Source organism: Schistocerca gregaria, chromosome 2 (assembly GCF_023897955.1).
Source record: "Schistocerca gregaria isolate iqSchGreg1 chromosome 2, iqSchGreg1.2, whole genome shotgun sequence".
Classification (NCBI taxonomy): Eukaryota; Metazoa; Arthropoda; class Insecta; order Orthoptera; family Acrididae; genus Schistocerca; species Schistocerca gregaria.
Genome location: NC_064921.1, coordinates 760,311,051 through 760,336,688, shown reverse-complemented (window position 1 = coordinate 760,336,688; position 25,638 = coordinate 760,311,051). Strand labels below are relative to the sequence as shown.

General features: G+C 40.4%; 1 protein-coding gene across 9 annotated transcripts in view; it reads right to left on the bottom strand.

The window, feature by feature from the left end:
• LOC126334965 (uncharacterized) overlaps positions 1 to 25,638 on the bottom strand; it is a 289,683-nt gene that overhangs the window by 108,991 nt on the left and 155,054 nt on the right. For all 9 annotated transcript variants that reach the window (XM_049997738.1, XM_049997741.1, XM_049997739.1 and 6 more), the window contains one exon: positions 19,099 to 19,308. In XM_049997738.1, the coding sequence (XP_049853695.1) occupies positions 19,099 to 19,308 (210 nt within the window). The remainder of the gene's footprint in view (positions 1 to 19,098; positions 19,309 to 25,638) is intronic.

Here is a 25,638-nt window from a genome sequence, read left to right as displayed (position 1 = left end):
CCAACCAAACTGCTCATCTCCTCCTCCCTCATATCTGTGTCCATGTCCTCATGCTCTCCTTCCCCTTTCTATCTATCCATCTCTTCCCACCCCCTACTCTCTCCACAGTATCACGTCCGCCCCAACAGGAGTTGCTGGTTCTTAGCACCACAGTATTTCTTTCCAGATAGTACCATGTGTACCATGTTTGACAGAAATTTATCTAGGGGTTTACGATGACCTTTTGAGCCACAGCTTTACCAAAGTAGGCATGTGTCACATATACTTAACAAATTTCCCACATACACTCCTGGAAATGGAAAAAAAACACATTGACACCCGTGTGTCAGACCCACCATACTTGCTCTGGACCCTGCGAGAGGGCTGTACAAGCAATGATCACATGCACGGCACAGCGGACACACCAGGAACCGCGGTTTTGGTCGTCGAATGGCGCTAGCTGCGCTGCATTTGTGCACCGCCACCGTCAGTGTCAGCCAGTTTGCCGTGGCATACGGAGCTCCATCGCAGTCTTTAACACTGCTAGCATGCCACGACAGCGTGGACGTGAACCGTATGTGCAGTTGACGGACTTTGAGCGAGGGCGTACAGTGGGCATGCGGGAGGCCGGGTGGACGTACTGCCGAATTGCTCAACACGTGGGGCGTGAGGTCTCCACAGTACATCGATGTTGTCGCCAGTGGTCGACGGAAGGTGCACGTGCCCGTTGACCTGCAACCGGACCACAGCGACTCACGGATGCACGCCGAGACCGTAGGATACTACGCAGTGCCGTAGGGGACTGCACCACCACTTCCCAGCAAATTAGGGACACTGTTGCTCCTGGGGTATCGGCGAGGACCATTCGCAACCGTCTCCTTGAAGCTGGGCTACGGTCCCGCACACCGTTAGGCCATCTTCCGCTCACGCCCCAACATCGTGCAGCCCGCCTCCAGTGGAGACGTGTCGTCTTCAGCAATGAGAGTCGCTTCTGCCTTGGTGCCAATGATGGTCGTATGCGTGTTTGGCGCCGTGCAGGTGAGTGCCACAATCAGGACTGCATATGACCGAGGCACACAGGGCCAACACCCGGATCATAGTGTGGGGAGCGAGCTCCTACACTGGCCGTACACCTCTGGTGATCGTCGAGGGGACACTGAATAGTGCACGGTACATCCAAACCGTCATCGAACCCATCGTTCTACCATTCCTAGACCGGCAAGGGAACTTGCTGTTCCAACAGGACAATGCACGTCCGCATGTATCCCGTGCCACCCAACGTGCTCTAGAAGGTGTAAGTCAACTACCCCGGCCAGCATGATCTCCGGATCTGTCCCCCATTGAGCATGTTTGAGACTGGATGAAGCGTCGACTCACGCGGTCTGCACGTCCAGCACGAACGCTGGTTCAACTGAGGCGCCAGGTGGAAATGGCATGGCAAGCCATTCCACAGGACTACATCCAGCATCTCTACGATCGTCTCCATGGGAGAATAGCAGCCTGCATTGCTGCGACAGGTGGATATACACTGTACTAGTACCGACATTGTGCATGCTCTGTTGCCTGTGTCTATGTGCCTGTGGTTCTGTCAGTGTGATGTATCTGCCCCCAGGAATGTGTCAATAAAGTTTCCCCTTCCTGGGACAATGAACTCACGGTGTTCTTATTTCAATTTCCAGGAGAGTATTAGCAGACAAATTTCACCTGTATCTACAGCAAAAGACGTCCTGCAGTTTCGATCTCACAAAGATTAATCCTGAACAATGTGTCGTACAAAAATATAATTTTGCAATTACATTCAGTGATACATTTTTATACTGTCTGCTAAATGTGCTATGAATAAAGTTCGTAACAAAGAAATAATAAATTTAAATTCATACATGATGTAGTAGTTTTTCAGGCACCTGAGTGTTTATGATGTCATAACTCCTGAACTATGTTCTTACAACGACATAATTTTGCTTGTGCATTGAGTGTTATATGGGAATAGTGTCTGTAAAATGTGTCCTGAATACAGCTAATAGTACAGAAATAATAAATTAAGTAAAGAAATAACAAATTACAATGTCATCCCTAATGTGACAGTTTTACTGCATGAACAGCGAAAATGTAGTAAGTGGTGTAAAGTGTTTACTCAAATCTTAGCTGCACTCGAATCTAAGCCGCACCTGAAAAATGAGACTCGAAAGCAAGGAAAAAAAAATTTCCTGTATTTAAGCTGCACCTGAAAATTCAAGGGGAGATAATAGTTTTAGGCCGCACCTCCATATCTAAACAAAGTTGGTCCACTGTAATATGAGACACAATTAGGTCGAATGAGTGATGATACAGCTACAGTAGTTTAGTTCGAATCGTATGCTTAGCAGTTAAGCTTTACCAGGTAGCCATTGCTATGCGTCAGGCACTCCGTCTGTATTTACACGGGTACCCTTCCTTTTTCACGTGCTTCATCTGGTTTGAATTGATTGCTTATTTTTCTTTGATCTGATAAGTGCCGTTCTCTTTGTTATAGGTGTTTATGTCTCTCTAAGCTGAAAATGCAGTATTGTACTATGTCATGCATAGTTTGTCGCATTGTACATGGCATAGCTCCATGCAGTATATCAAATCAGAATTTCAAAGCAGTGCGTTCAATTAACAATATAAATACTGCAAACTTTAGGGAAAGCCTAAAGGAGCTAGACTGGGATGAAGTGTATATGGAACCCGATGCAAACTTGAAATATAACTTATTTCACGATACATTTTTAAGGGTATTTGAAAATTGTTTTCCCAAGAAAACAGTGAAACATAATTCCAAGAAAACATATAAAAAACCTTGGCTAACTAAAGGAATAAGAATATCTTGCAACTGTAAAAGAGAACTGTATCTAACAGCAAGAGGGAGTACTGACCCCGAAATTGTTCAATATTATAAAAACTATTGTGCGGTACTAAGAAAAGTTATTAAAAAGTCCAGAAGCATGTGTATCATGTCTGAGATCAGTAACTCTGATAATAAAATTAAAGCAATTCGGAATATTATTGAAAGGGAAACAGGGCAACCAAGAGCATAGGAAGACTTTAGTTCCATAAAACTGAATGACAAGTGCACGAACAAACAATCTGAAATTGGAAATATTTTCAATAATCATTTTTTAAATGTTGTGGAGAAAGTAGGATCTAGATCTTCACTAGAAGAGGCAAGGCTTCTAATAGAAGAGGCCATACCTGTGCAGTTTGAAACAACTGTATATCCACAAACCTCTCCCACTGAAATCAGTAAAATAATAAACTCACTGAAAAGTAAAAGCTCTTACGGAATTGATGGCATTTCCAGCAAGATACTTAAAGCTTGTTCCCCACAGATAAGTAGGATTCTCAGCCATGTATGTAATACCTCTTTGGAGCAGGGTGTTTTCCCCGATAGACTGAAATATGCCATTGTAAAACCATTGCATAGAAAGGGGGATACGTCGGATGTCAACAACTATCGCCCAATCTCTCTTCTGACAGCTCTATCAAAAATTTTTGAGAAAGTAATGTATTCAAGAGTAGCCTCCCATATTTGTAAAAATAAAGTACTAACAAAATGTCAGTTTGGTTTTCAGAAAGGCTTTTCAACAGAAAATGCTATATACGCTTTCAATGATCAAATATTAAATGCTCTGAATAACCGGACAGCACCCATTAGTATTTTTTGTGATCTCTCAAAGGCCTTTGACTGTGTAAATCACGGAATTCTTTTAGATAAGCTAAATCATTATGGTTTGAGGGGGGCAGTGCACAAATGGTTTAATTCATACTTAACTGGAAGAATGCAGAAAGTTGAAATAAGTGGTTCATGTAATGTTAATACAACAGCTGATTCCTCAAACTGGGGGCTAATCAAACACGGGGTCCCACAGGGTTCTGTCTTAGATCCTTTACTGTTCTTGATATACATTAATGACTTACCATTCCATATTGATGAAGATGCAAAGTTAGTTCTTTTTGCTGATGATACAAGTATAGTAATAACATCCAAAAACCAAGAACTAAGTGATGTAATTGTAAATGATGTTTTTCACAAAATTATTAAGAGGTTCTCAGCAAACGGACTCTCTTTAAATTTTGATAAAACACAGTATATACAGTTCCGTACAGTAAATGGCACAACTCCAGTAATATATATAGACTTTGAACAGAAGTCTGTAGCTAAGGTAGAATTTTCAAAATTTTTAGGTGTGTCCACTGATGAGAGGTTAAACTGGAAGCAACACATTGATGGTCTGCTGAAATGTCTGAGTTCAGCTACGTATGCTATTAGGGTTATTGCAAATTTTGGTGATAAGAATCTCAGTAAATTAGCTTACTACGCCTACTTTCATTCACTGCTTTCGTATGGTATCATATTCTGGGGTAATTGTATGGTATCATATTCTGGGGTAATTCATCGTTGAGTAGAAACGTATTCATTGCTCAAAAACGTGTAATCAGAATAATTCCTGGAGCCCACCCACGGTCATCCTGCAGACATCTATTTAAGGATCTAGGGATCCTCACAGTAACGTCACAGCATATATATTCACTTATGAAATTTGTTGTTAATAATCCAGCCCAGTTCAAAAGTAATAGCAGTGTGCATAGCTATAACACCAGGAGAAGGATGATCTTCACTATGCAGGGTTAAATCTGACTTTGGCACAGAAGGGGGTAAATTATGCTGCCACAAAAGTCTTTGGTCACCTACCAAACAGCATCAAAAGCCTGACAGATAGTCAACCAACATTTAAAAATAAATTAAAAGAATTTCTAGATGACAACTCCTTCTACTCATTGGCTGAATTTTTAGATATAAATTAAGGGAGGGGAAAAAACTAACTTAAGCATTAGTGTCATGCAATATTTTGTGTAATGTAATATCTTGTTCAGACATCTTTCATTAACCTGACACATTCCACATCATTACGAAGTGTCGTATTCATGATCTATGGAACAAATATTAATCTAATCTAATCTGATAATGAGTGTTTACGGCCTGTTGCCCCTGGCAGCATGGCTTGCTTTTGTGCACGCCACCGTCGCTTAAAAAAAAAAAGAGAGAGAGAGAGAGAGAGAGAGAGAGAGAGAGAGAGAGAGAGAGAGACAGAGAGGAGAGAGAGAGAGGAATCATCTCATTAGTGAAACAATGGCAAGAGACTGCTATTTGTTCTTACTTACACTGCTGCTTTCTTTGATAATGATCAACAAGAACCAAATAATAGACTGCGTATGATAGAAGAGTTTAGCAAAAATTTTTCTCCGTTTGAAAATCTTTGCAGATGCCTCTTTAGTACATTACATTCTGCACAGAAATTAGAGTCATATTAGATTTAAAAATCTAGTCAATTGCCGTGCTTCATTTCTGACTGTATCACTATTAGGCACAAAAATAATATGAATATAAACATGACGTTTGCTGTTGTCTCACGCTAGTTTCGTAGTTTATTAGGTAGACAGGATTTAAATGAGGTAGCAGCAAACACGAAAGAATACATTGCAAAATGTTTATATTCATATTATTCTTATGGTGAAGAGAATACTGCATGTGATCACAATTCATAAAAGTTCCTATTAGCAACCATCTCTTTTCACAGGTAGGAAAGAATTCAGAATGTAGAGTTGGCCATATTGACAAACATCCCAAACAGTCTTGCCAGTTGGATTTTCGTAGTACACTGAAATGCTGCTACATTCGAAGATGAACAATACAAAATTTGTATTTACTTCATTGGATAATGTATGAAAATGCAGTGGTTGAAACTCGAGGCGGAGAAAAAAGTTCATCTTACCCCCCACCCCCACTTTTTTTTCTTTTTTAATTTATTTACTGATGCAGGGATTTTGGCGTCAGTATTTATCTTTGTGCCTGCAAAGTATGCCTGTGTAGCGCTACATATATTCGACGGCAAAAGTTAGTTGTGGCAGCACCTACCCACATTTTTCAGAACTTCCGCTTACTTTGCACTCAATTCTAAGCCAAAGGCGGTTTTTTGGATCACAAAATCTGGGAAAAAAGTGCAGCTTTATTGTTTTTCATGATTTTTTGGGGCTGCTGGAGAGAAAAGGTTTCGTAAAGGTCTGAAATTACGTACAAAGTTTGTTGCACGTCACTAAGGGCCCTCATGGTCAAATACTGGGTGAATAAAGTCTGCGAATTCACACACTGTGAGCTACACTACTCTTTCTCTTCTGCCCCTGCCTCTTTCATAGGTAGATGGTCCTTACTCTCACAGCGATTGTCTCCACACAGTAAGTGACAGGTGTATCACATTTGGTTGAAATTGATCCACAGGTTTAGGAGGAGATGTGGAACAAAAGAATATATGTTATAATAAGTGTGGATAATCCAGAACCAAAGTGTAAAGAGCACATTTAATTTCATCCATTACAGACAAAGGTTTTTGAAAGCTATAGCTGGCTCAATACTGACTAACAGATGTCATTAGAAATTACACAACTTCTACAGCACTAAAAAATAAGAATAAATTCTCATATATTAAAAACAAAGATTCCAAGACTTACCAAGCGGGAAAGCGTCGGCAGACAGGCACATGAACAAAACACACAAACACACACACAGAATTACTAACTTTCGCAACCGATGGTTGCTTCTTCAGGAAGGAGAGGGAAAGACGAAAGGATGTGGGTTTTAAGGGAGAGGGTAAGGAGTCATTCCAATCCCGGGAGCGGAAAGACTTCCCTTAGGGGAAAAAAAGGACAGGTGTACACTCGCACACACATACACACACATATATCCATGTATGTGCGGATGGATATATGTGTGTGTATGTGTGTGCGAGTGTACACCTGTCCTTTTTTTACCCTAAGGGAAGTCTTTCCGCTCCCGGGATTGGAATGACTCCTTACCCTCTCCCTTAAAACCCACATCCTTTCGTCTTTCCCTCTCCTTCCTGAAGAAGCAACCATCGGTTGCGAAAGCTAGTAATTCTGTGTGTGTGTTTGTGTGTTTTGTTCATGTGCCTGTCTGCCGGCGCTTTCCCGCTTGGTAAGTCTTGGAATCTTTGTTTTTAATATATTTTTCCCATGTTGAAGTTTCTTTCTATTTTATTTACATCATCATTAGAATAAATTCTCAAAATGAATTGTTCTGTGCGTGAAGAAATATAATTACTGCAGCAACTATATAATTTAAATCATCAAAGTGTTGGTGTTTGTTTTACCTAGGGTGATTCAGTGACAGCAGAAACAGTAAATAGAGGACATTTTCATATCTGGAGAGTGTAGATAATTAGAATCTGATGTTGTGAAGTATAACAACATTTTTACATGACACAAGACATGGAGAACATCAAGCAGATTATTGTCCATCCTACAGTCATGAGGTAAGTTCTAATTTCAGTTAGATGTCTGTCCGGCCCCTACACCCCTGTACTGCCATTCCCATATTTTTTTAAAAGCCTCCCTTAGCTTCCTCTTGCATGAGTACATTTATCTTAATAAATGCTGCTTTCACTAATACATCACACACTTTTGAATTCTTTCATAGGCTTTTGTAATCATAGTTTTTTGTTTCAAATGTCCAAATAAAAATTGCCTTTCAGCACACACGACCAACAATTTCTTAGGATGTTTCCTTTAGTCTTTGGTGTACTGTATGTGTACACTTTTAGTGATGAATAGGTCTCCAACAACAGTCCTGTAAGTTGCTTATAAGGTAATGAATATTATTCAGGCATCGCACACAACCACAACCATTATTATGTTGGCACAATTAACACAGAGCAGCATATATAAACCCAGACAAGTTTCACAATTTCTCAATTTTCACAATGCACACAAAAGTGAGCTGGTAATTTGAAAAGTATACCACAAAGAGTAGTCTGAACTATGCAGTCCATCTTTCTGGCACTTGCATGATTTATTTCTTCCAAAGTAATTTTCAACCGTTTCTTAAAATTACACTTGGTCTGTGATATGTAAAAGGTGCAGCCAGATCCTGAACGTGAGTAGTTTTTATTATTTAAATTTTACAATGAGGGTGCATTTTTTGTCTATCACCTTTCAGCTGATGCAACTTCTATCAATCAATTCATGCTGGAATAGGCCAAATCGTCTTCAGCAAAGCTGCCTTGCCAGCAAATCACATCACAGGATAACCTGCCTTGCGAGACTGAGGGCTCTCAGAGCTGCAAGTGAAAAAAATTGATCTCTTCTGTTCGGAGGCACCGCCTAGAGCAGACATTACGTGGCTTAGTTCTTTGATCTTTGATGATTGCATGCTGTGACATAATGGGTAAGTGCTAAGTGCGTTCAGTCTGGGCTATCTGTCCCAGTCCACCCAGAGCTACCACCGCAGCTGCACAAGGCCTTTCAACTTCAAGTGGCACCTCTGCCGTCTTCGTACATGCCAACATCATAGATACGATGGCACAGTGCCACCCCTGTGCTGGCGTGAGCTGTTGCTAGCACATCGGTCGGCATAGGTGTAGCGCGAAGATCAATAGTACGCACTGGACAAAGTGCGCCTATCACGAAAGGGGCCAGAGACACACCAACAAGTCCCATGCTGCCAATGCCCTGTCAACAGCAAGTAATTAGGCCGCCGCCACTGACCGGAGGGCATCACTGATTCACTCATTCTAGTTTGGCATCTGTCAGTACTCGTCGAGCGGGCTCAGGTCACATCGAAGGTTATGACAGTACATAGGCACCAGATTTGTGACTACAAAGTAAATGTTCATGTAAATAAAGAACCGTATTAATACATGTGTGCATCTGTGTTGTAGAAAGAGGATACCAACCACCCATAACAACATCCTATCCCTTGTTTCCTTGCAGTACAAGACTGTACAACCCCAATGCAAGGTGCTGGCTTCATGTAGTTGTCCAACACTACTGCTTTGTTTCTTGATCACAAATATCAATCACGAGTTTTGCTTTTTAGGAGAAGATGTCGTCAGGGTGCAATGCAGCCACAGACATCACTGAGAGCTGCACCGAAGACCTTTTGTTTGTACTCAAGGGTGTAGTTCAAAGTGATGCTCACCGTCACATCACAAGGATAGCTGGAGATGGAGCATGACATGTGAGCGGAGCCTCAGCAACTTCGGGTGGCGAATGAAGATCTGCAAAGGCACCATACTGAAGCATTAGTAAATGCAACATCACAAAGTAGCACTGTGTCTGCAGCTTTTCTTGTTTATCCTTTCTGGTGTTTCCACAGCCTATTCAATCCTGGCTTGTACTTGATATTGCAATGTACTTGCTGGTTCCTACCTTCAGGAGTAAACCAGGAGAAAATTTTTACACTTCCATACAAAATATATCATCATCTTGTAGAAATAATAAACAGCCAATCAGTTGCAAAACAGAATGTTTATAACATCCCTTTACCATGGTTTCAATGTTTATAATAACGTTTTCTTCAGAAAGAAATACTGAAACCTAAGCAGATTAACACTGAAAAACATGATTATATATAGACACTCAGGTACAATAATATTTTCCTATGAACAAAAAAAATTATTCTGACTGACTGGATTATATCTTGTGGCAAAGGTACATAGAAATATGACCACAAAGCATCAATCAAAATATACAATTTAACCTCCGTAATAAATAAAACGTGCACAACATGGTTGTTGCCTTTTTACTTCCTCACTAATGTACAGCTAGTACACTAGCATCATGTACGCATCGCCTGGGCCAAGGATAGCTTCTGGCAAGAGAGGACACTGGTAATATGTGCGAGGAGGGTGCTTGATAATGAATGAACATTATCATGCTAACATAGCTTAAAACGTTAAAATTAAACTCATGACATTAAAAAATCTGATTATATTTGACTGTGTACATGTTTAGAATTAATAAAATGGCAACAAATAATAAGTTGCCATCTGAAAAAGATCACTATGGCAAAAATAAAATGTGTGAACTGAGAATAATGCAAATAGAAAAAATAGCAAAAAGAACCCGGTTGGAGACTGGATGAAGAGGGGAAAGGGGGAGAGGAATGAGGGTAGAGAGAGAGAAGGAAAGGGGTTTGGAGAGAGGTGGTGGTGGGAGGGGGGGGGGGGGATGATAAAACAGTGGCATGGACTTGACTAACGTTCGAAGTAGTACTGGAGGGAACTGACACCATGATGAATCCTGCAGGGCTGCCCATAAATCCATTACAGTATGAGGGGGTGGAGATCTCTTCTGAGCAGTACACAGCAAGGCATCCCAGATTTGCTTAATAATGCTCATGTCTGGGGAGTCTGGTGGCCAGCAGAAGTATTTAAACTCAGAAGAGTGTTCCTGAAGCCACTCTGTAGCAATTCTGGACATGTGTGGGTATTGCATTGTCCTGCTGGAATTGTCCAAGTCTGTCAGAATGCACAATGCACATGAATGGATGCAGGTGATCAGACAGGATGCTTACGTACATGTCACCTGTCAGAGTTGTATCTAGACATCTCAGGGGTCCCATATCACTCCAACTGCACATGTCCCACACCATTACAGAGCTTTCACCAACTTCCAACAGTTGCCTGCTGACATGCAGGTCCCATGGATTCATGAGGTTGTCTCCATACCCATACACATCCACCTGCCTGATGCAATTTGAAATGAGACTTGTCTGACCAGGCAACATGTTTCCAGTCATGAACTGTCCTATGTCGGTGCTGATGGTCCCAGGCAAGGTGTAAAAAGCTTGGTGTTGTGCACTTACCAACAGTAAACAAGTGGGCCTTTGGCTCCAAAAGCCCATACTGATGATGATTTGTTGAATGGTTCCCACACTGATACTTGGTGATGGCCCAGCATTGAAATCTGCAGCAATTTGCTGAAGGATTTGCATTTATATCACATTGAACGATTCTCCTCAGTCGCCATTGGTTCCATTCTTGCAGGATCTGTTTCCAGTGGCAGCAACATCAGAGATTTGACGTTTTACCAAATTCCTGATATTCACAGTTCACTCGTGAAATTGTCGTATGGGAAAATCCCCACTTCATAACTACCTCGGAGATGCTGTGCCCCATTGCTCATGTGCTGACTATTAACACTACATTAAACTCACTCAAATCTTGATAACCTGCTATTGTAGCAGCAGTAACCGATCTAACTGCCCACTGTGCTGTATTCTGCCTGTTTACATATCTCTGTATTTGAATATGCTTGGTTATACTAGTTTCTTTGGCACTTCAGTGTGTAAAAGTGTGAACATCATATCTCTAGAAATATGTTCACATCATAACAAAGAAGAAACACAAGTACCACTAGCATTATCAGAAGAGGAAAATGTTGTATCCTAAGTCATATGAAAATCGAGCCACATCTCTGTTTTAGAAGGTAACTTACTAATTGTTGCCATTCTATTAATTTTAAATGTTTACACAGCTTAATTTGGTCAGGTTTTTGAATGTCTAATTTTAATTTTAACATTTTAAACAATATTAGCATGATAATGTTCATTCACTATCAAGCAGCCTCCTTGAGCATATTACTATCGCCTCTCTTGTGAGGAGGATTCCACAGAATGAGATGGTATATTGTGTGTGTGTGTGTGTGTGTGTGTGTGTGTGTGTGTGTGTGTGTGTGTGTGTGTGTGTGTGTCTAATCATGTTTTTCAATGTTTATTGTTTAGGTTGTCAATATTTCCCGCTGAAGAAGATATTTTATAAAAGGTGAAACCACGGTAGAGGTGTTTTAATAATCCTTCCATTTTGCAACTGACTGGCTCTTTATTATTTCTACAAGACAATTTCATCCTACCGTTGCTGCTCCAGCCACGTACAAAATTTCATAATATAACAAATGTAGGGAAACTGTCTGCAGGGAGTGATGAAGTGATGGTAGACGTCACCTACCTTAAGGTGAAAGGAGACAAGAGCTTATGCAAATTCCATGGAAGGGTTCAGAAATACCAAGGCATTAGACATCCTTGCAAAAGGGCAAGTCAATAGATATGAATATAAGTTTAGTGTGATCTATAACAGGCCCAAACTTCCACTCTATGCCAAAATTATGGAGAGGATTTAGAGTGCTTTGCCGATAGAATAAGAGCTGTATTGTGTTGTACATTTGTACTAGGGAAAATAACAAAAGGAATGATGTAGTCTTTAATGAATCAGAAGCTCATTGTGTAGATCTATTTGTTAGTGGGGTTGCTCCATAGGTAGATGCTGAGCTGAAGTGTGCTTTGCCGAGCACACTAAGGAATGCTGTATGACATGCGTTTCTATGCAAGGAGTCCAAGCAATTTGCCCAATCTTCCATCATGGTGAACCCTGCTAGATGTGAATTCACTGACAAAGTGCTCTGCTTTTGTTGCACATGTCCAGGTCAAAAGTCTCCTGACTGTTTGTCACCAGCATGTGCCTACTATAGAAAGATCGGACACAAGAGAGCAAACTGTTGATCTCTGCAGCACTGCTTGGCTAACCTAATATATTTTGGATACCACTGCCCTTCACTCCTCTTCCACAAAGTGAATCCAGTAAGATAGGTAGGATTTGCTCAAGTGTCAAACATAAATTTGCAAAGTGGTGGTAAGTTCCTATGGGACCAAACTGCTGAGGTCATTGGTCCCAATTTGCAAAGTAATGTCTACAGTAGACAGTCCACCTTTATCATTGATACAGGTATATAAATAAGAATATATAAATAAGAATAAGTGAAATCTACTTGTGGTCAAGAATTAAAACACCTGTGATGTAGACTGAATAGACTTGGAAGAAAAGTAATCTGCCCATTAGGTTCACAATATGCAGAAATGGGAATAGATGGAAGTAAGTACCAGTTCAGATTCGAAGAATGACCAATTTCCAGTGCCATTTTCAAGGAATAGTTAACTTCCAAACACAAGAAGTCCAAATTGGTGGAAATGTCCATCATTTAGCCAGTGTTCTCGCTATAAGGACCGGAGCGAGTACAGACAGAAAGGCCATGTTCCAACTACCCAGTAAACCATGTACCAAAGTGTTGAAGTTAAACAAAATTGAAAAAATACCAGGTAGTACCAGGAAAATCATTTGGATAGAGGTAAAGAAAGATTTGTTAAGAAGAGAGAGATTTTCTTAGTAGATCCATAAATAAGAAATGAAGTTTTAGAAAGTAAACAGACACACGTGAAGCACAGTTTGTCTTGAATTAGTATGACAGAAGAGATTGCATTTTGTCACTGTGCATAGACTCTTTGGAAGCAGAGATGTTAAATTTCTGTGAGATACCATATTTGCCAACATGTACAAAGTAAATACTGATGCAATAACCGCATACCAAGAAAATGAACAGTCTGAAAGAATGGATCACATAAATTCTACCTGAGCTACATCACCTATCGAAGCAGAAATTGAAGAGAGACTCTGACACATCTGTTAGGCAGATCAGGGTGTATTGTACCCCTACTAGCTGAATTTGAGAGTTTCAATGAAGAAAAGAAACAACTTTCAGCAACCTCTTTAACATACCATGAGATTCCTACCCTACAGTCCAGAAACTTTATCACTTACTGTGTCACTTGCAGGCCATGGCAGAGAAAAGTATTTCATATTTGCTAGAAACAAGAATAATTCCACCTTCTTTCAACCCCTGATCTTCACCTAAGGTCGCTGTCCAAAATAAAATCAATAATGGTGACAAAGTAATCACATTTGTGTAGATACGAGTCTTCAATAACGTCATGAAACCAGATACTTATACCCTTCCAAAGATTGATGACACTTTGGATCACCTTAGAAAATGCAAACTCCTCACCACCTTTGACATGTGCTCTTGATACCATCAAATTCCTATAGCTCCGGAAAATCAGGGAAAGGCAACTTTTGTTGTGACCACCGCCACATAAGGATACGCTTTGGCCTTTGAATCATTCCTTCTACATTCAAAGTTTTGCTGATTTACTTTTGCGATGTTTAAAGTCAACACTGTGTCTGATATACCTGGATGAGATATGACGAAAGAACATGCAGAATGACTGACAAAAAAGCCAACCTCTGAAATTGCACAATTACAAGCACATTACTAGACCACACAATTTCAACTGATGGTGTACAATCAGATCCATGATTAACAGAAGAAGTGAACAATTTTCCAGCACAGAGGTACATTACAGAATTGCAGTCATTTCTTGGATTAATAAATCACTATCATTGTTGTGTCACGGAAAACTATGCAGCCAGCACAAAACTGCTCACAAAATTATTAAAGAAAGGAACTCCTTTTGTCCAGACAGCAGACTGTGAGAGAAATTTTTACAAGTTCACCTGTCTTGGTTTATCCATATTTTGTGCTGCCTTTTATTGTGTTGTGTAATGCTAGCAACATAGTTGTCAGCTGTATTTTTAGTCAAATACAAAATGGTGAAGGAAAAGCAATTGATTATGCATCACATCTGCTGAATCTACTGGAACAAACCTACAGCACCACGAAAAGAAACTTCTCGCACTTGCTTCTGACCTTAAAACTTAGTGAATATGACTGGCCAGTTAAAACAGAATGTAGATTCCTTGAATAGGAAAATTAAGATCCTGCAAGCAGACAACATACTTATTAAGTAATTAAAAATGACAAAAGAATTTGATACTGGACTACCTCACCGCACCTTGTTACAAGCAAAGACATGTTATATAAGAAAATGCCTGTTGGGGAATGGATAGTCAAGGGACAGTCATGACAGCATACAGACTTGCCATAATGGGAAAAGTGCTTTGCTAGTGAACATTGCAACCCATTATTGTTGGCCACAAAAAAAGGAAGATGATACATTCCAAATTGTCTCCCATGTGCTGAGAGAGCACATGGAGGAAGACCAAATATATCTCTTCAAATATTGCCCAGAAAATCCTAGGAAGTTCTGGTCTTACGTTCTCGAAACAGCATATCCAGACACTCCGGGATGATGATGGCATTGAAAGAGAGGATGACACGCGTAAATCTGAAATACTAAACTCCTTTTTCCAAAGCTGTTTCACAGAGGAAGATCGCACTGCAGTTCCTTCTCTAAATCCTCGCACAAACGAAAAAATGGCTGACATCAAAATAAGTGTCCAAGGAATAGAAAAGCAACTGGAATCACTCAACAGAGTAAATTCCACTGGACCTGACGGGATACCAATTCGATTCTACACAGAGTACGTGGAAAAACTTGCCCCCCTTCTAACAGCCGTGTACCGCAAGTCTCTAGAGGAACGGAAGGTTCCAAATGATTGGAAAAAGAGCACAGGTAGTCCCAGTCTTCAAGAAGGGTCGTCGAGCAGATGTGCAAAACTATAGACCTATATCTCTGACGTCGATCTGTTGTAGAATTTTAGAACATGTTTTTTGCTCGAGTATCATGTCGTTTTTGGAAACCCAGAATCTACTCTTTAGAAATCAACATGGATTCCGGAAACAGCAAATGTGTGAGACCCAACTCGCTTTATTTGTTCATGAGACCCAGAAAATATTAGACACCGGCTCCCAGGTAGATGCTATTTTCCTTGACTTCCAGAAGGCGTTCGATACGGTTCCGCACTGTCGCCTGATAAACAAAGTGAGAGCCTACGGAATATCAGACCAGCTGAGTGGCTGGATTGAAGATTTTTTAGCAGACAGAACACAGCATGTTGTTATCAATGGAGAGACATCTACAGATGTTAAAGTAACCTCTGGTGTGCCACAGGGGAGTGTTATGGGACCATTGCTTTTCACAATTTATATAAATGACCTAGTAGATAGTGTCGGAAGTTCCATGCGGCTTTTCGCGGATGATGCTGTAGTATACAGAGAAGTTGCAGCATTAGAAAATTGTAGCGAAATGCAGGAAGATCTGCAGCGGATAGGCACTTGGTGCAGGGAGTGGCAACTGACCCTTAACATAGACAAATGTAATGTATTGCAAATACATAGGAAGAAGGATCCTTTACTGTACGATTATATGATAGCGGAACAAACACTGGTAGCAGTTACTTCTGTAAAATATCTGGGAGGATGCATGCGGAACGATTTGAAGTGGAATGATCATATAAAATTAATTGTTGGTAAGGCGGGTACCAGGTTGAGATTCATTGGGAGAGTCCTTAGAAAATGTAGTCCATCAACAAAGGAGCTGGCTTACAAAACACTCGTTCGACCTATACTTGAGTATTGCTCATCAGTGTGGGATCCGTACCAGATCGGGTTGACGGAGGAGATAGAGAAGATCCAAAAGAGCGGCGCGTTTCGTCACAGGGTTATTTTGTAACCGTGATAACGTTACGGAGATGCTTAACAAACTCAAGTGACAAATTCTGCAAGAGAGGCACTCTGCATCGCGGTGTAGCTTGCTCGCCAGGTTTCGAGAGGGTGCGTTTCTGGATGAGGTATCGAATATATTGCTTCCCCCTACTTATACCTACTGAGGAGGTCACAAATGTAAAATTAGAGAGATTAGAGCGTGCACGGAGGCTTTCAGACAGTCGTTCTTCCCGCGAACCCTACGAGACTGGAACAGGAAAGAGAGGTAATGACAGTGGCATGTAAAGTGCCCTCCGCCACACACCGTTGGGTGGCTTGCGGAGTATAAATGTGGATGTAGATGTAGGTAGCAGGACCTTCTCAAATCTTATCACTCAATATAGTTGGACTGTTCCCTTTAACAGCCCAAAATAACAGACATGTTTTAAATATCACTGACCATTTCCCTCACTAGCTTATTATGATACCTACTGAAGACACTACTACTGAGACAGTTGCAAAAGCATTCATCAATCATTCAGTACTACCATTTGGAAGTCCAGAGGCTGTTATAACAGACCAAGGGGCAAATTTTATATCCAATCTTGTATTACAGCTATGTTGACTACTTAAAATGAAGTGGACAACTATGCCATTTCACTCTGAGAGCAATGGCTGGGTTGAATACATTCATAAAACAGTTGTTAAAATGTTGTCTCATGATGTTAACAGTTCACACTCAGACTGCAATTTTGTTATACAATGCCACGATATGTGAATCAACAGGATGGAGTCCCTTTGAAATTGTTTATGGTCACAGAACACACTACCCGTTTGAGATAGAGAAGTTATTGTCTGAAATAAATTCCAGCAACGTGAAGCTATTTGGAAGAGAGGTCAGCAGAACAATGCATCCGTGACACAGAGGCAACAGTTCCACAGTCAAAGGAATGCTACAATGGCACTACACCAAGTAGAAGATTACATAATGTTACGCAAACTGCTGTGAAACCAAGCAGCACTAAGAAATTTATGCGCTCCTGGATTGGAACATTTCAGATATTGCATCTAATGTCACCTGTCAATGTCAAGTTACAGCTCCCACATCAGAAGACTTTAATTCATTTTGATTGTTTAATCAAGTGTAACAATATTCCATCTCCTGTAGTGTTTCCATCAAAACTCAGAAAGACTCATTCCATGTAAAAGCCAATGCGTGTTGAAACTGTTAAACAACCACCAATGAGTTCACATCACTATAATTTATGTCCTGCCCCTACATAAAATTTACAGTCTAGGGAGTGAGAACAAATTTTATCATCAGTCTTATGTGAGAGATAGAGTTACTATTTTCTATGCCAATCTGTTGTTTTTCCATACTGATGAGTCTGTTGTATGTTCTCAGCTTATCCAGGGTCTGATAGCTAGAATATTTTGCTTAAATGCTGCCATTCTTGTAAAGTTCCCTCTGTGTCTTATACATTTAAAAAAATGTTAGTTTGATATTACTCCTACATGTATAGAACTTCTTGCCCACTGGTTTGTTGCTATGGAGAATACGCTGTCCATTATGGACATTGGACATCATCAAACAATACCAGTCACACAGCTGCAGCATTTTGCTCGCTGTATGCCACTGTGAATTCTAATGTGACTGTACTTCAACTCCAACTGACAAGCAGGCCCCTGTGCTACTAATGTGTCATTACTTTTACTTTTGTATGTACTCCCCGTTACCCTAAAATTAAACAGTATTCCTTTATATTTCATTATCTGCCTCTATTATTGAATAGTTCTGTCATATGTTTGAGACGTTGTCACAGCATAGTTTCACCACTGTCTTGTGTAACGAAGTTATGTTCAAAGTTTATGGAATTTCAAAACTTGTGTTTCAAAAGTGCAGATAAGAAGGCATCTTCATGGAGAAGGCCACTGCGTTTTTTTGAAGGAATCTGCAGAAACAAGATCTCACCTTAAGCTGCAACAAATCACCTATTATTCAATCACTATTAAATATGTGCAACCCAACACCACTCAATGTGTCCAGTCTTTTAGCAGACATCAGCGATGCAATTCTTCTGTGATCAAAAAACCATCATTCTCTTCTGTTCCGAGTTGTCGTCTAGAGCAGAAGCTAAATGGCTTAGTCCTTTTACCTTTTGAATTTTTCCCTTTCCTTTGACATCAGACTGGTACTACTTGAGTTGGAATATCACCTCCCCCCTCCCAAGTACTATACATTAATTACTTGCCCACGCTACTTTCCACTCCCTCCTGTGGGGAGGTACAGGTACATGGTTGACTGTAAGAAATGAGTCTATATGATAACACCTAGATGAATTCCATGATGCCGTTTTGTGGAGTTTAAACAAGCTTGCCTTTACTCACTGACTGTACATACTTTCATAAACCAATTAAAACTGCCAAAACATGGTGATAATAGTAAAGACTTGAATGTTAATAGTACAAGGCTAAAAGTCATATGTTCTTGCTTCCAAGTACTTTCTGTAAACATCAACAAACACTTTCATTGGATCAATCTCCCGTTTTTCACAAAAGTATCAGCAAATGAATGACAAACCACAACAAACTGCTAACAATCTCAGAGGACAACTGCATATCTCTCTGATAGTGAAACAAATTGCATCTATATTAAATGGCTGTCCTTGGTGCACAGTCCCACTTGCAGACTATCCAGTCTGGCACAATCAATCATGAAAGTTCACTTCAGAGAACACTTCATATCACTATGAGATTGATTTTCAGACACAAATAATTTTATATTATTGCAGTTTCATGCAACGATAAGCAGGGATACAATTACATTATCAACAACAGCTATTTTGAGTAACACATGGTTCTGAGACATCTCAACATAAAAGGAAGTTTGTCACAATGTGAGGTTACAATAAGTCAACAAGATTATCATTTACAATAAAATAAATACATAGTAATACTGACAATGTTAATTACCTTTATGCAAATTTGTAATTCATGTTTTCTACTTTTCACAGGTGCTGGCATTTCTTTGCTATACAAATAACAGCACTGAACACTGACCCATGCTCTGTCATGTGCACCAAAAAATCGCACGTCTGCATTTTCATCATGTACCCGCAAGACTTTTCCTGGCCAGAAAGGATATCCCTTCAGCTTTGCCCATACAAGTATATGAGGTTTACGCTGTAAGTAAAAATGCACCTTTTAATGGTTTGATTAAAAAGCAATGATTACAGATAACAGCGATATGTAAATAATCAAGGTACAGTACACTGTGCTTTACAACTATTTTGTACAGTTTTTGTTTGATATTAATTGAATATTCTCAATGTGATTAAGTAATCGATTATACGTAAACAAAAACAAAATAGTTTATATTATTATTCCTAGCATTTGGCATGGCATGTCAAAATCAAGTAAAATTTACATTTGTAATTTCATGGAAGTTGTCAGAAGAAAGAAAATGGGCTATACTTTCTATAACTGGCTCAAAAAAATTAAACCAAACCTCTCTGATAGTGAGGCAAATGGTATCTACAAGGCGTACAACTTTGCTTCCTCTGTTTTTTCCCCCCAACATTTGAGGCTTTAATGAAACAAATTGGTTACACATGTATCATTCAAAGTATTTTCCATCACTGGCCACTACTTTCTGCCATCTTTCAGAAAGCGTACGAATCCTGCGTCAAAAAAATTGTTCATCTTTTGAAGCAATCCAATTTGTGGCATCTTCATGAGATTGGAAGTGTTGGTCAGCCAGGCAATGCGCCATTGATCTAAACAGGTGATAATCAGAGGGAGCAATCTCTGGAGAATACGGCGGGAGGGGTAGGGCTTCCTTTTTAATGTTTCCAAGTATGTTTTGAACTCTTTTGCAATGTGGGGGTCGAGCGTTGCTGTGCTGCAAAATCACTTTATCGTGCCTCTCACTGTATTGCGGCCATGTTACTTTTAATGCTCTGCTGAAATGAATTAATTGCATTGGATAACGAGCATCTGTGCTTGTTGCACTTGGTTTTAACACCTCACAGTACATGGCGCCAAGCTGGTCTCACCAAATGCAGAGCACGATCTTGGAACCATGAATATTCACTTTGGCCATCAACGTGGAGGAATAGCAGGGATATCCCCATGATTTTTTGCGTTTAGGGTTATCGTCATGAACCCTTTTTCATTCCCGGTCACAATACGATGCAGAAATACCTTCCTTTTTTGCCTCTGAAGCAACTGTTCACAAACACACAAATGCCGTTCAACGTCTCTTGGTTTCAGCTCACACAGGACCCAAGTTCATTCTTTCTGAATCATGCTCATAGCCTTGAGACATTTTTAAATGGCTTGCTGTGTCACTCCCACTAATCGTGCCAATTCTTCTTGGTTTTGGCGTAAGTCTTCACTCAGCCATGTCTCCAATTCTGCATCCTCAAAATCTTTCTCTCTTCCATCACTATGCCAGTCCAAGACGTTAAAATCACTGTTCTTGAAGCGCTGAAACCACACACGACATGTTCTTTCACTAATAGTGTCCTTACCAAACGTACTTGAGAGCATTCAATGAGACTCAGTAGCTGTTTTCTTCATACTGAAACAAACCAGCAACACCTCCCACAAATGATGAGAATTAGGCTTGTAAACTGACATTTTCAATCAAGAACAACTTTATGATGCAGACACAAATCGACTAATGTTTGAATGAGGTTCGTTGTCCGACGTCCGAGGTCCAAGCTAACTGCCTGACGTCTGCAATCTGTTTCTTTCAACCGCAACTTACAGTTGTTGCCACCAATCGCTAAACGGTGTAAGCTAAGTTGTACATCTTGTATATTAAATGGCTGTCCTGGCTCATGGGTCACTTTCAAGTTGCATATCTAACAGCTTCCAGGGGCAACGAAAATCCAATTTTAAATATTTCGTAAAATTACTGACAAAACATAAACATTTAAACTAATGTCACAACTTACTCATTAAGAGGTATAATCATATATTAAATGTTTAACACAATAAGACAAAGATCACAGTTAGAAACTGCAGCAAAAGTCACGGTGTGCCAATTACCCACACTATTTTCACCCAGTATTTCAGAACTGCCAAACTAACTTTAAGCACAATTTCAAACCTTATCTAAACTTTTCCTTGCTTATGTACTTAATATCAACTATTTAACAAGTTAACACATTTGTAAAGTAATCAGATGTTTCAAATTGTTATATACAAGGCACTTTGATTCTTGGGTTGCTGGGGAAATAAGTTGTGTTTTCATTCAGAAATCAGGGAAACCACTGGCACCCAGCTTAAAGTGCATTAGCTACGTAAATATAGTGGACTTTTGTCTAAGCATAAATATTTTAAACAGTTTTTTTTTTCTAGGTATTACAATTGTATCATGGTAGCACAGCACATAGTATGGAGCTGTAGATGAGATAGTCTCTTATGAAAACTGTGCAATTATCTTTAAAACAGTTGGAAACACACACCACAACAGAAGTAGGTGAAAAGTAATGAAAAACAGCTTGGATGAAGACAGATCAATTTTCAAGAACCAACATTATGGTAGGGAGGATAGTTGTGACCCTATTGAATCAGTGCATAAATAAAAGACCATCACCAAATTAGATACTCAAGCACCATCACTTGTGGTATGATCTTCAGAATTAGAAAAACGCTGTCATTTGTTGCCTGCAAGAACCCCACATACTCACTGGTATAGAAAACTTGAATATAACACTAATGGAAATTCCTGGGTGGAACAATATCTAAAATAAAAGAAAGGCAACCTTCAGAAGACTGATTTCTGGCGTGTAGACACATGTGACAGTATGCAATCTTAACTGGCTGTTGAAACACTGGCTCTTGTTCTGGCAGAAAGTACATACATTCACACATGCAACTGCACACACTACCAAGCGCACATTACACTGATAAACAGTTGTCTGGGCTGATGGATGTAGGGACATGCTGGGGAAGGATCCACTAGGCAAAGAGCGAGTAGTTGGATAGTATGAGGCAGAAGTGAGAACAGGGGACTCAAAAGCTGCATAACAAGACTAAAGCATTTCTGAGGGGTAGAGCATATAAAAAATATAGAGAGAAGGTTGACACAGGCAGGTGGGTTGGTAGAGAAAAGGTGGAGACAGAGAGGGAGCCAAGGATGGGTGAGGGATGAGTGGAAATGGGAGAGGGAGGGAGAGAGAGAGAATGCCCATATTGTAAAGGGGGTTAAATGTTTCCTAGGTATCTCCGAGACAGTTCTGCTGAGTAATGCAATACATTATCTGGAGGTTACGCTTCCAATGTCAAAATGCCACATTCTCATTACCTGCACCTTGACTTGAAAATAAATCTCTCTCTCTCTCTCTCTCAATCGATGTATGGATATATCAAGTATGCCTCGTATCACTGACTACTACTTTTTCACACAGCTGAGTGCTCAAAACTCGACACATTAGCAACGATCAAAGACACAGTTCATACCAGACCCTACTACCTGGAATTTCTTTTGTTCTATGACTTTTTCATGCATTGTAACGGCCGTCTTCTTAGACGTGGAGGCCAGAGTAACTCCAAGACAGGGGTCCACTGCATGGAGAAAACATTAAGAACAGCTAGTGTGTCCAAATGCAAGCCACTGCCAGCACTGCCCCATCCAGCAGCAATGCCATCTCCATTGCCGTTCAGTTAACATACACATACAGAGAACCCCTTTGCTCAACACACGGGTTCCACTTTCCAAACTACACTAAATAAATTTTCTTCAACACTCAAGGATCATCACTTGTACTCTAGGATCATCATTTGTCAATCCTAAATACATTGTGCAACACTTCACTTTAACAAAGTGGTATGTTACATTACAATGGTGAGAGAAGGCAGTATACAATTTGGATGGGGAAAGAGAGGTGTGGACAGCGACAGTAGAGAAAAGGGAAAAGGTAAGGTGAGGCAGTGTCACACAGGTTAGTGGAGGTTTAGGTCAGGGAGATTGTGAGAATGCAGGATGTGCAGGAAAGACTATTCTGATCTGTATAGCTCAGAGAAACTTTCACTGGAAGGGAATACCCAAATCGACAACTGATTGCTCAATTTTGCGGCACGGCCACAGTTTTACGGTGGCCATTCATGTGAGTAGCAGTTATCTGTCATGCCCACATAGAATGCTGCACAGTAAGTGGATCATAGCAGCAGTTAATTGCACCATGGCAGATATACAAGATGGCTGCCTTCACATGTGGTCCTGCCCTTTATTGGGTAAGAAATGCCTGTGACTGGTCTCCAGTAGCATGTGGTGAGTGTATGCAACAGGTCTTGTATGAGTATCTGGGTCTTCTAAAAGAGAATGACCCATTGCGTGCAGGACTGGGAGGATTATTGGAATAGGGATAAACAAGGATATTCTGTAGGTTGAGTGGGTAGTGGAACACACTTTGGGCAATGTTGTCATGCATGTGGTGGGCTTATCCCTTATCTCAGGGCGCAAAAAGAGGTAACTGAAGCCCTGATTAAGGATATGATTGAACTTTTCAAGGCCAGGGTGATCTTAAGTGATCGGAGGAGTATTGGCCAGTGGCTGGTTAACAGGTTTACTGGCGACTGAGGAGATAGCATGGGAGTTCTGTTAATGGATGAGCTGGGTAAAATATTGTCTGTTAATAAAGGCTCTGGTAAGGTTATCAGAATATTTCAAAAGTCCTACTTTTCACAGCAGATGTTGCATCCATGGGTGGCAAGCTGCAAGGAAGAGATTTTTTGAGGTAAAATGGATGACAGCTGTCAAGTGGTAGTACTGTTGGTGGTTGGTGTGCTTGATATGAACAGACATATTTCTGGAGCCACATCAGAGGTGGAGATTGACATCAAGAAACATGGATCACTGATCTGAGACGTACCAGTTGAAGCAAATTTTGGAGTAGATGTTGAGCTTATGGAGGAAAGAACAAATGATGTCCTTGCCATTAGTCCAGATCATGAAAACATCGTCAATGAATCTGAACCAGACAAGCAGTTTTAGGTGTTGACTGGATAGGAAAGTTTACTTCAGGTGGCCCATAAGTAAGCTGGCATAAGATGGTACCAAGTGAGTCCTGTGGCAGTACCATTGAATTGTTTATACAGAGTCCATCAGAAAAATGTATACACTCTTTGTCAGGCTCTAATGAGATATCAACATTGCCATTGGTATTGAGAAAACAAGATGGGTGGAGCATGCTTGACATTCGAGCAACGAAAATGTGTTGTTAAGTGGTTTTTAAAGTTTGATAATACCATTGAAGTGCAATGTCAGTGGTGGAGGGGATTTGAAACAGAACCGCCAACCTGCCTAACAATTAAACCCATCATTGACAAGTTTGAATTGCACAGAACAATTTGTGGTATTCACAAAGGAACATCAGGGAGACAGCATACATCTGAAAATCCTGCTTCATCGGCTCTCATGTTGGAAACATTTGTTAATTCTCCACAGAAGTCTGCTATGCAATATGCACGTGAAATGGGGGTTAGCAGTAATGTACGAAGAATTCTGAAAGCCGCAAAGTGGAAAGTTTACATTCCATGATTATTGTGCGAGATTAATGATGACAATCCTGATTGCCTAATGCGATTTTGTGAATGGTCTCTGCAAATGGTAACTGATGACGAACAATTTGTGATGAAGATAATGTGGAGTGATGAGGCACAATTTAAACTTAATGGATATGTGAATCGGCATAACAGTGTGTACTGGGCACCAGAAAATCTGCATGTTTATGTGGATAAAGTGGTCAATCTACCACGGGTTCATGGGTGGTGTCAACTATCGTCTAGGGGCTTAGTAGGACCCTTTCTCTTTGATACTACTGTCACTGGAGAAGTGTACCTGGAAATGTAACACACATCAATTTTTCTAGGTATATGTGTGCTTTATGGAGCTGATGAAGAGATCTACCATCGGGATGGGGCACCACCCCGCTACCACCTAGCCATATGAGCTTTCCTGGATGACAATTTTCCGTGGCACTGGATGGGATGAAGAGGGCCCATTGAGTTCCCTCCACAATCACCAGATCTAACACCTACAGACTTTTACTTTTGAGGAACTGTGAAAGACAATGTCTATCAACATAAACCATGCACGCTGGAGGAACTTCGCCAGGAAATTACAGCAACATGTACAGCGGTCTCCACTGTAACACTGACTGACGTAGTTGCGGTGACCGTACATCGTTCTGTTATGTGTACAGCAGCCAATGGTGAACATTTTGAACATTTAAAGTAACCAAGTGCTAAGCTGAAGGTTGTACAACAAATGTGACCAATTATTAAATGTAAAATAAACACATAAGTAACACTTTTCATTCCTTAACGTGTGTATACATTTTCCTGGTGGACTCTGTAGATTTGGTCTTCAAAGGTGAAATAATTATGGATCAGGATATGGTTGGCTAAGAGGATAGGGTAGTGGATTTGTCCTCAGGATGATGCTGGAAAGGTAGTATTCCATGGTTTCAAGGCCATGGGCATGAGGGATGTTGGTGTATA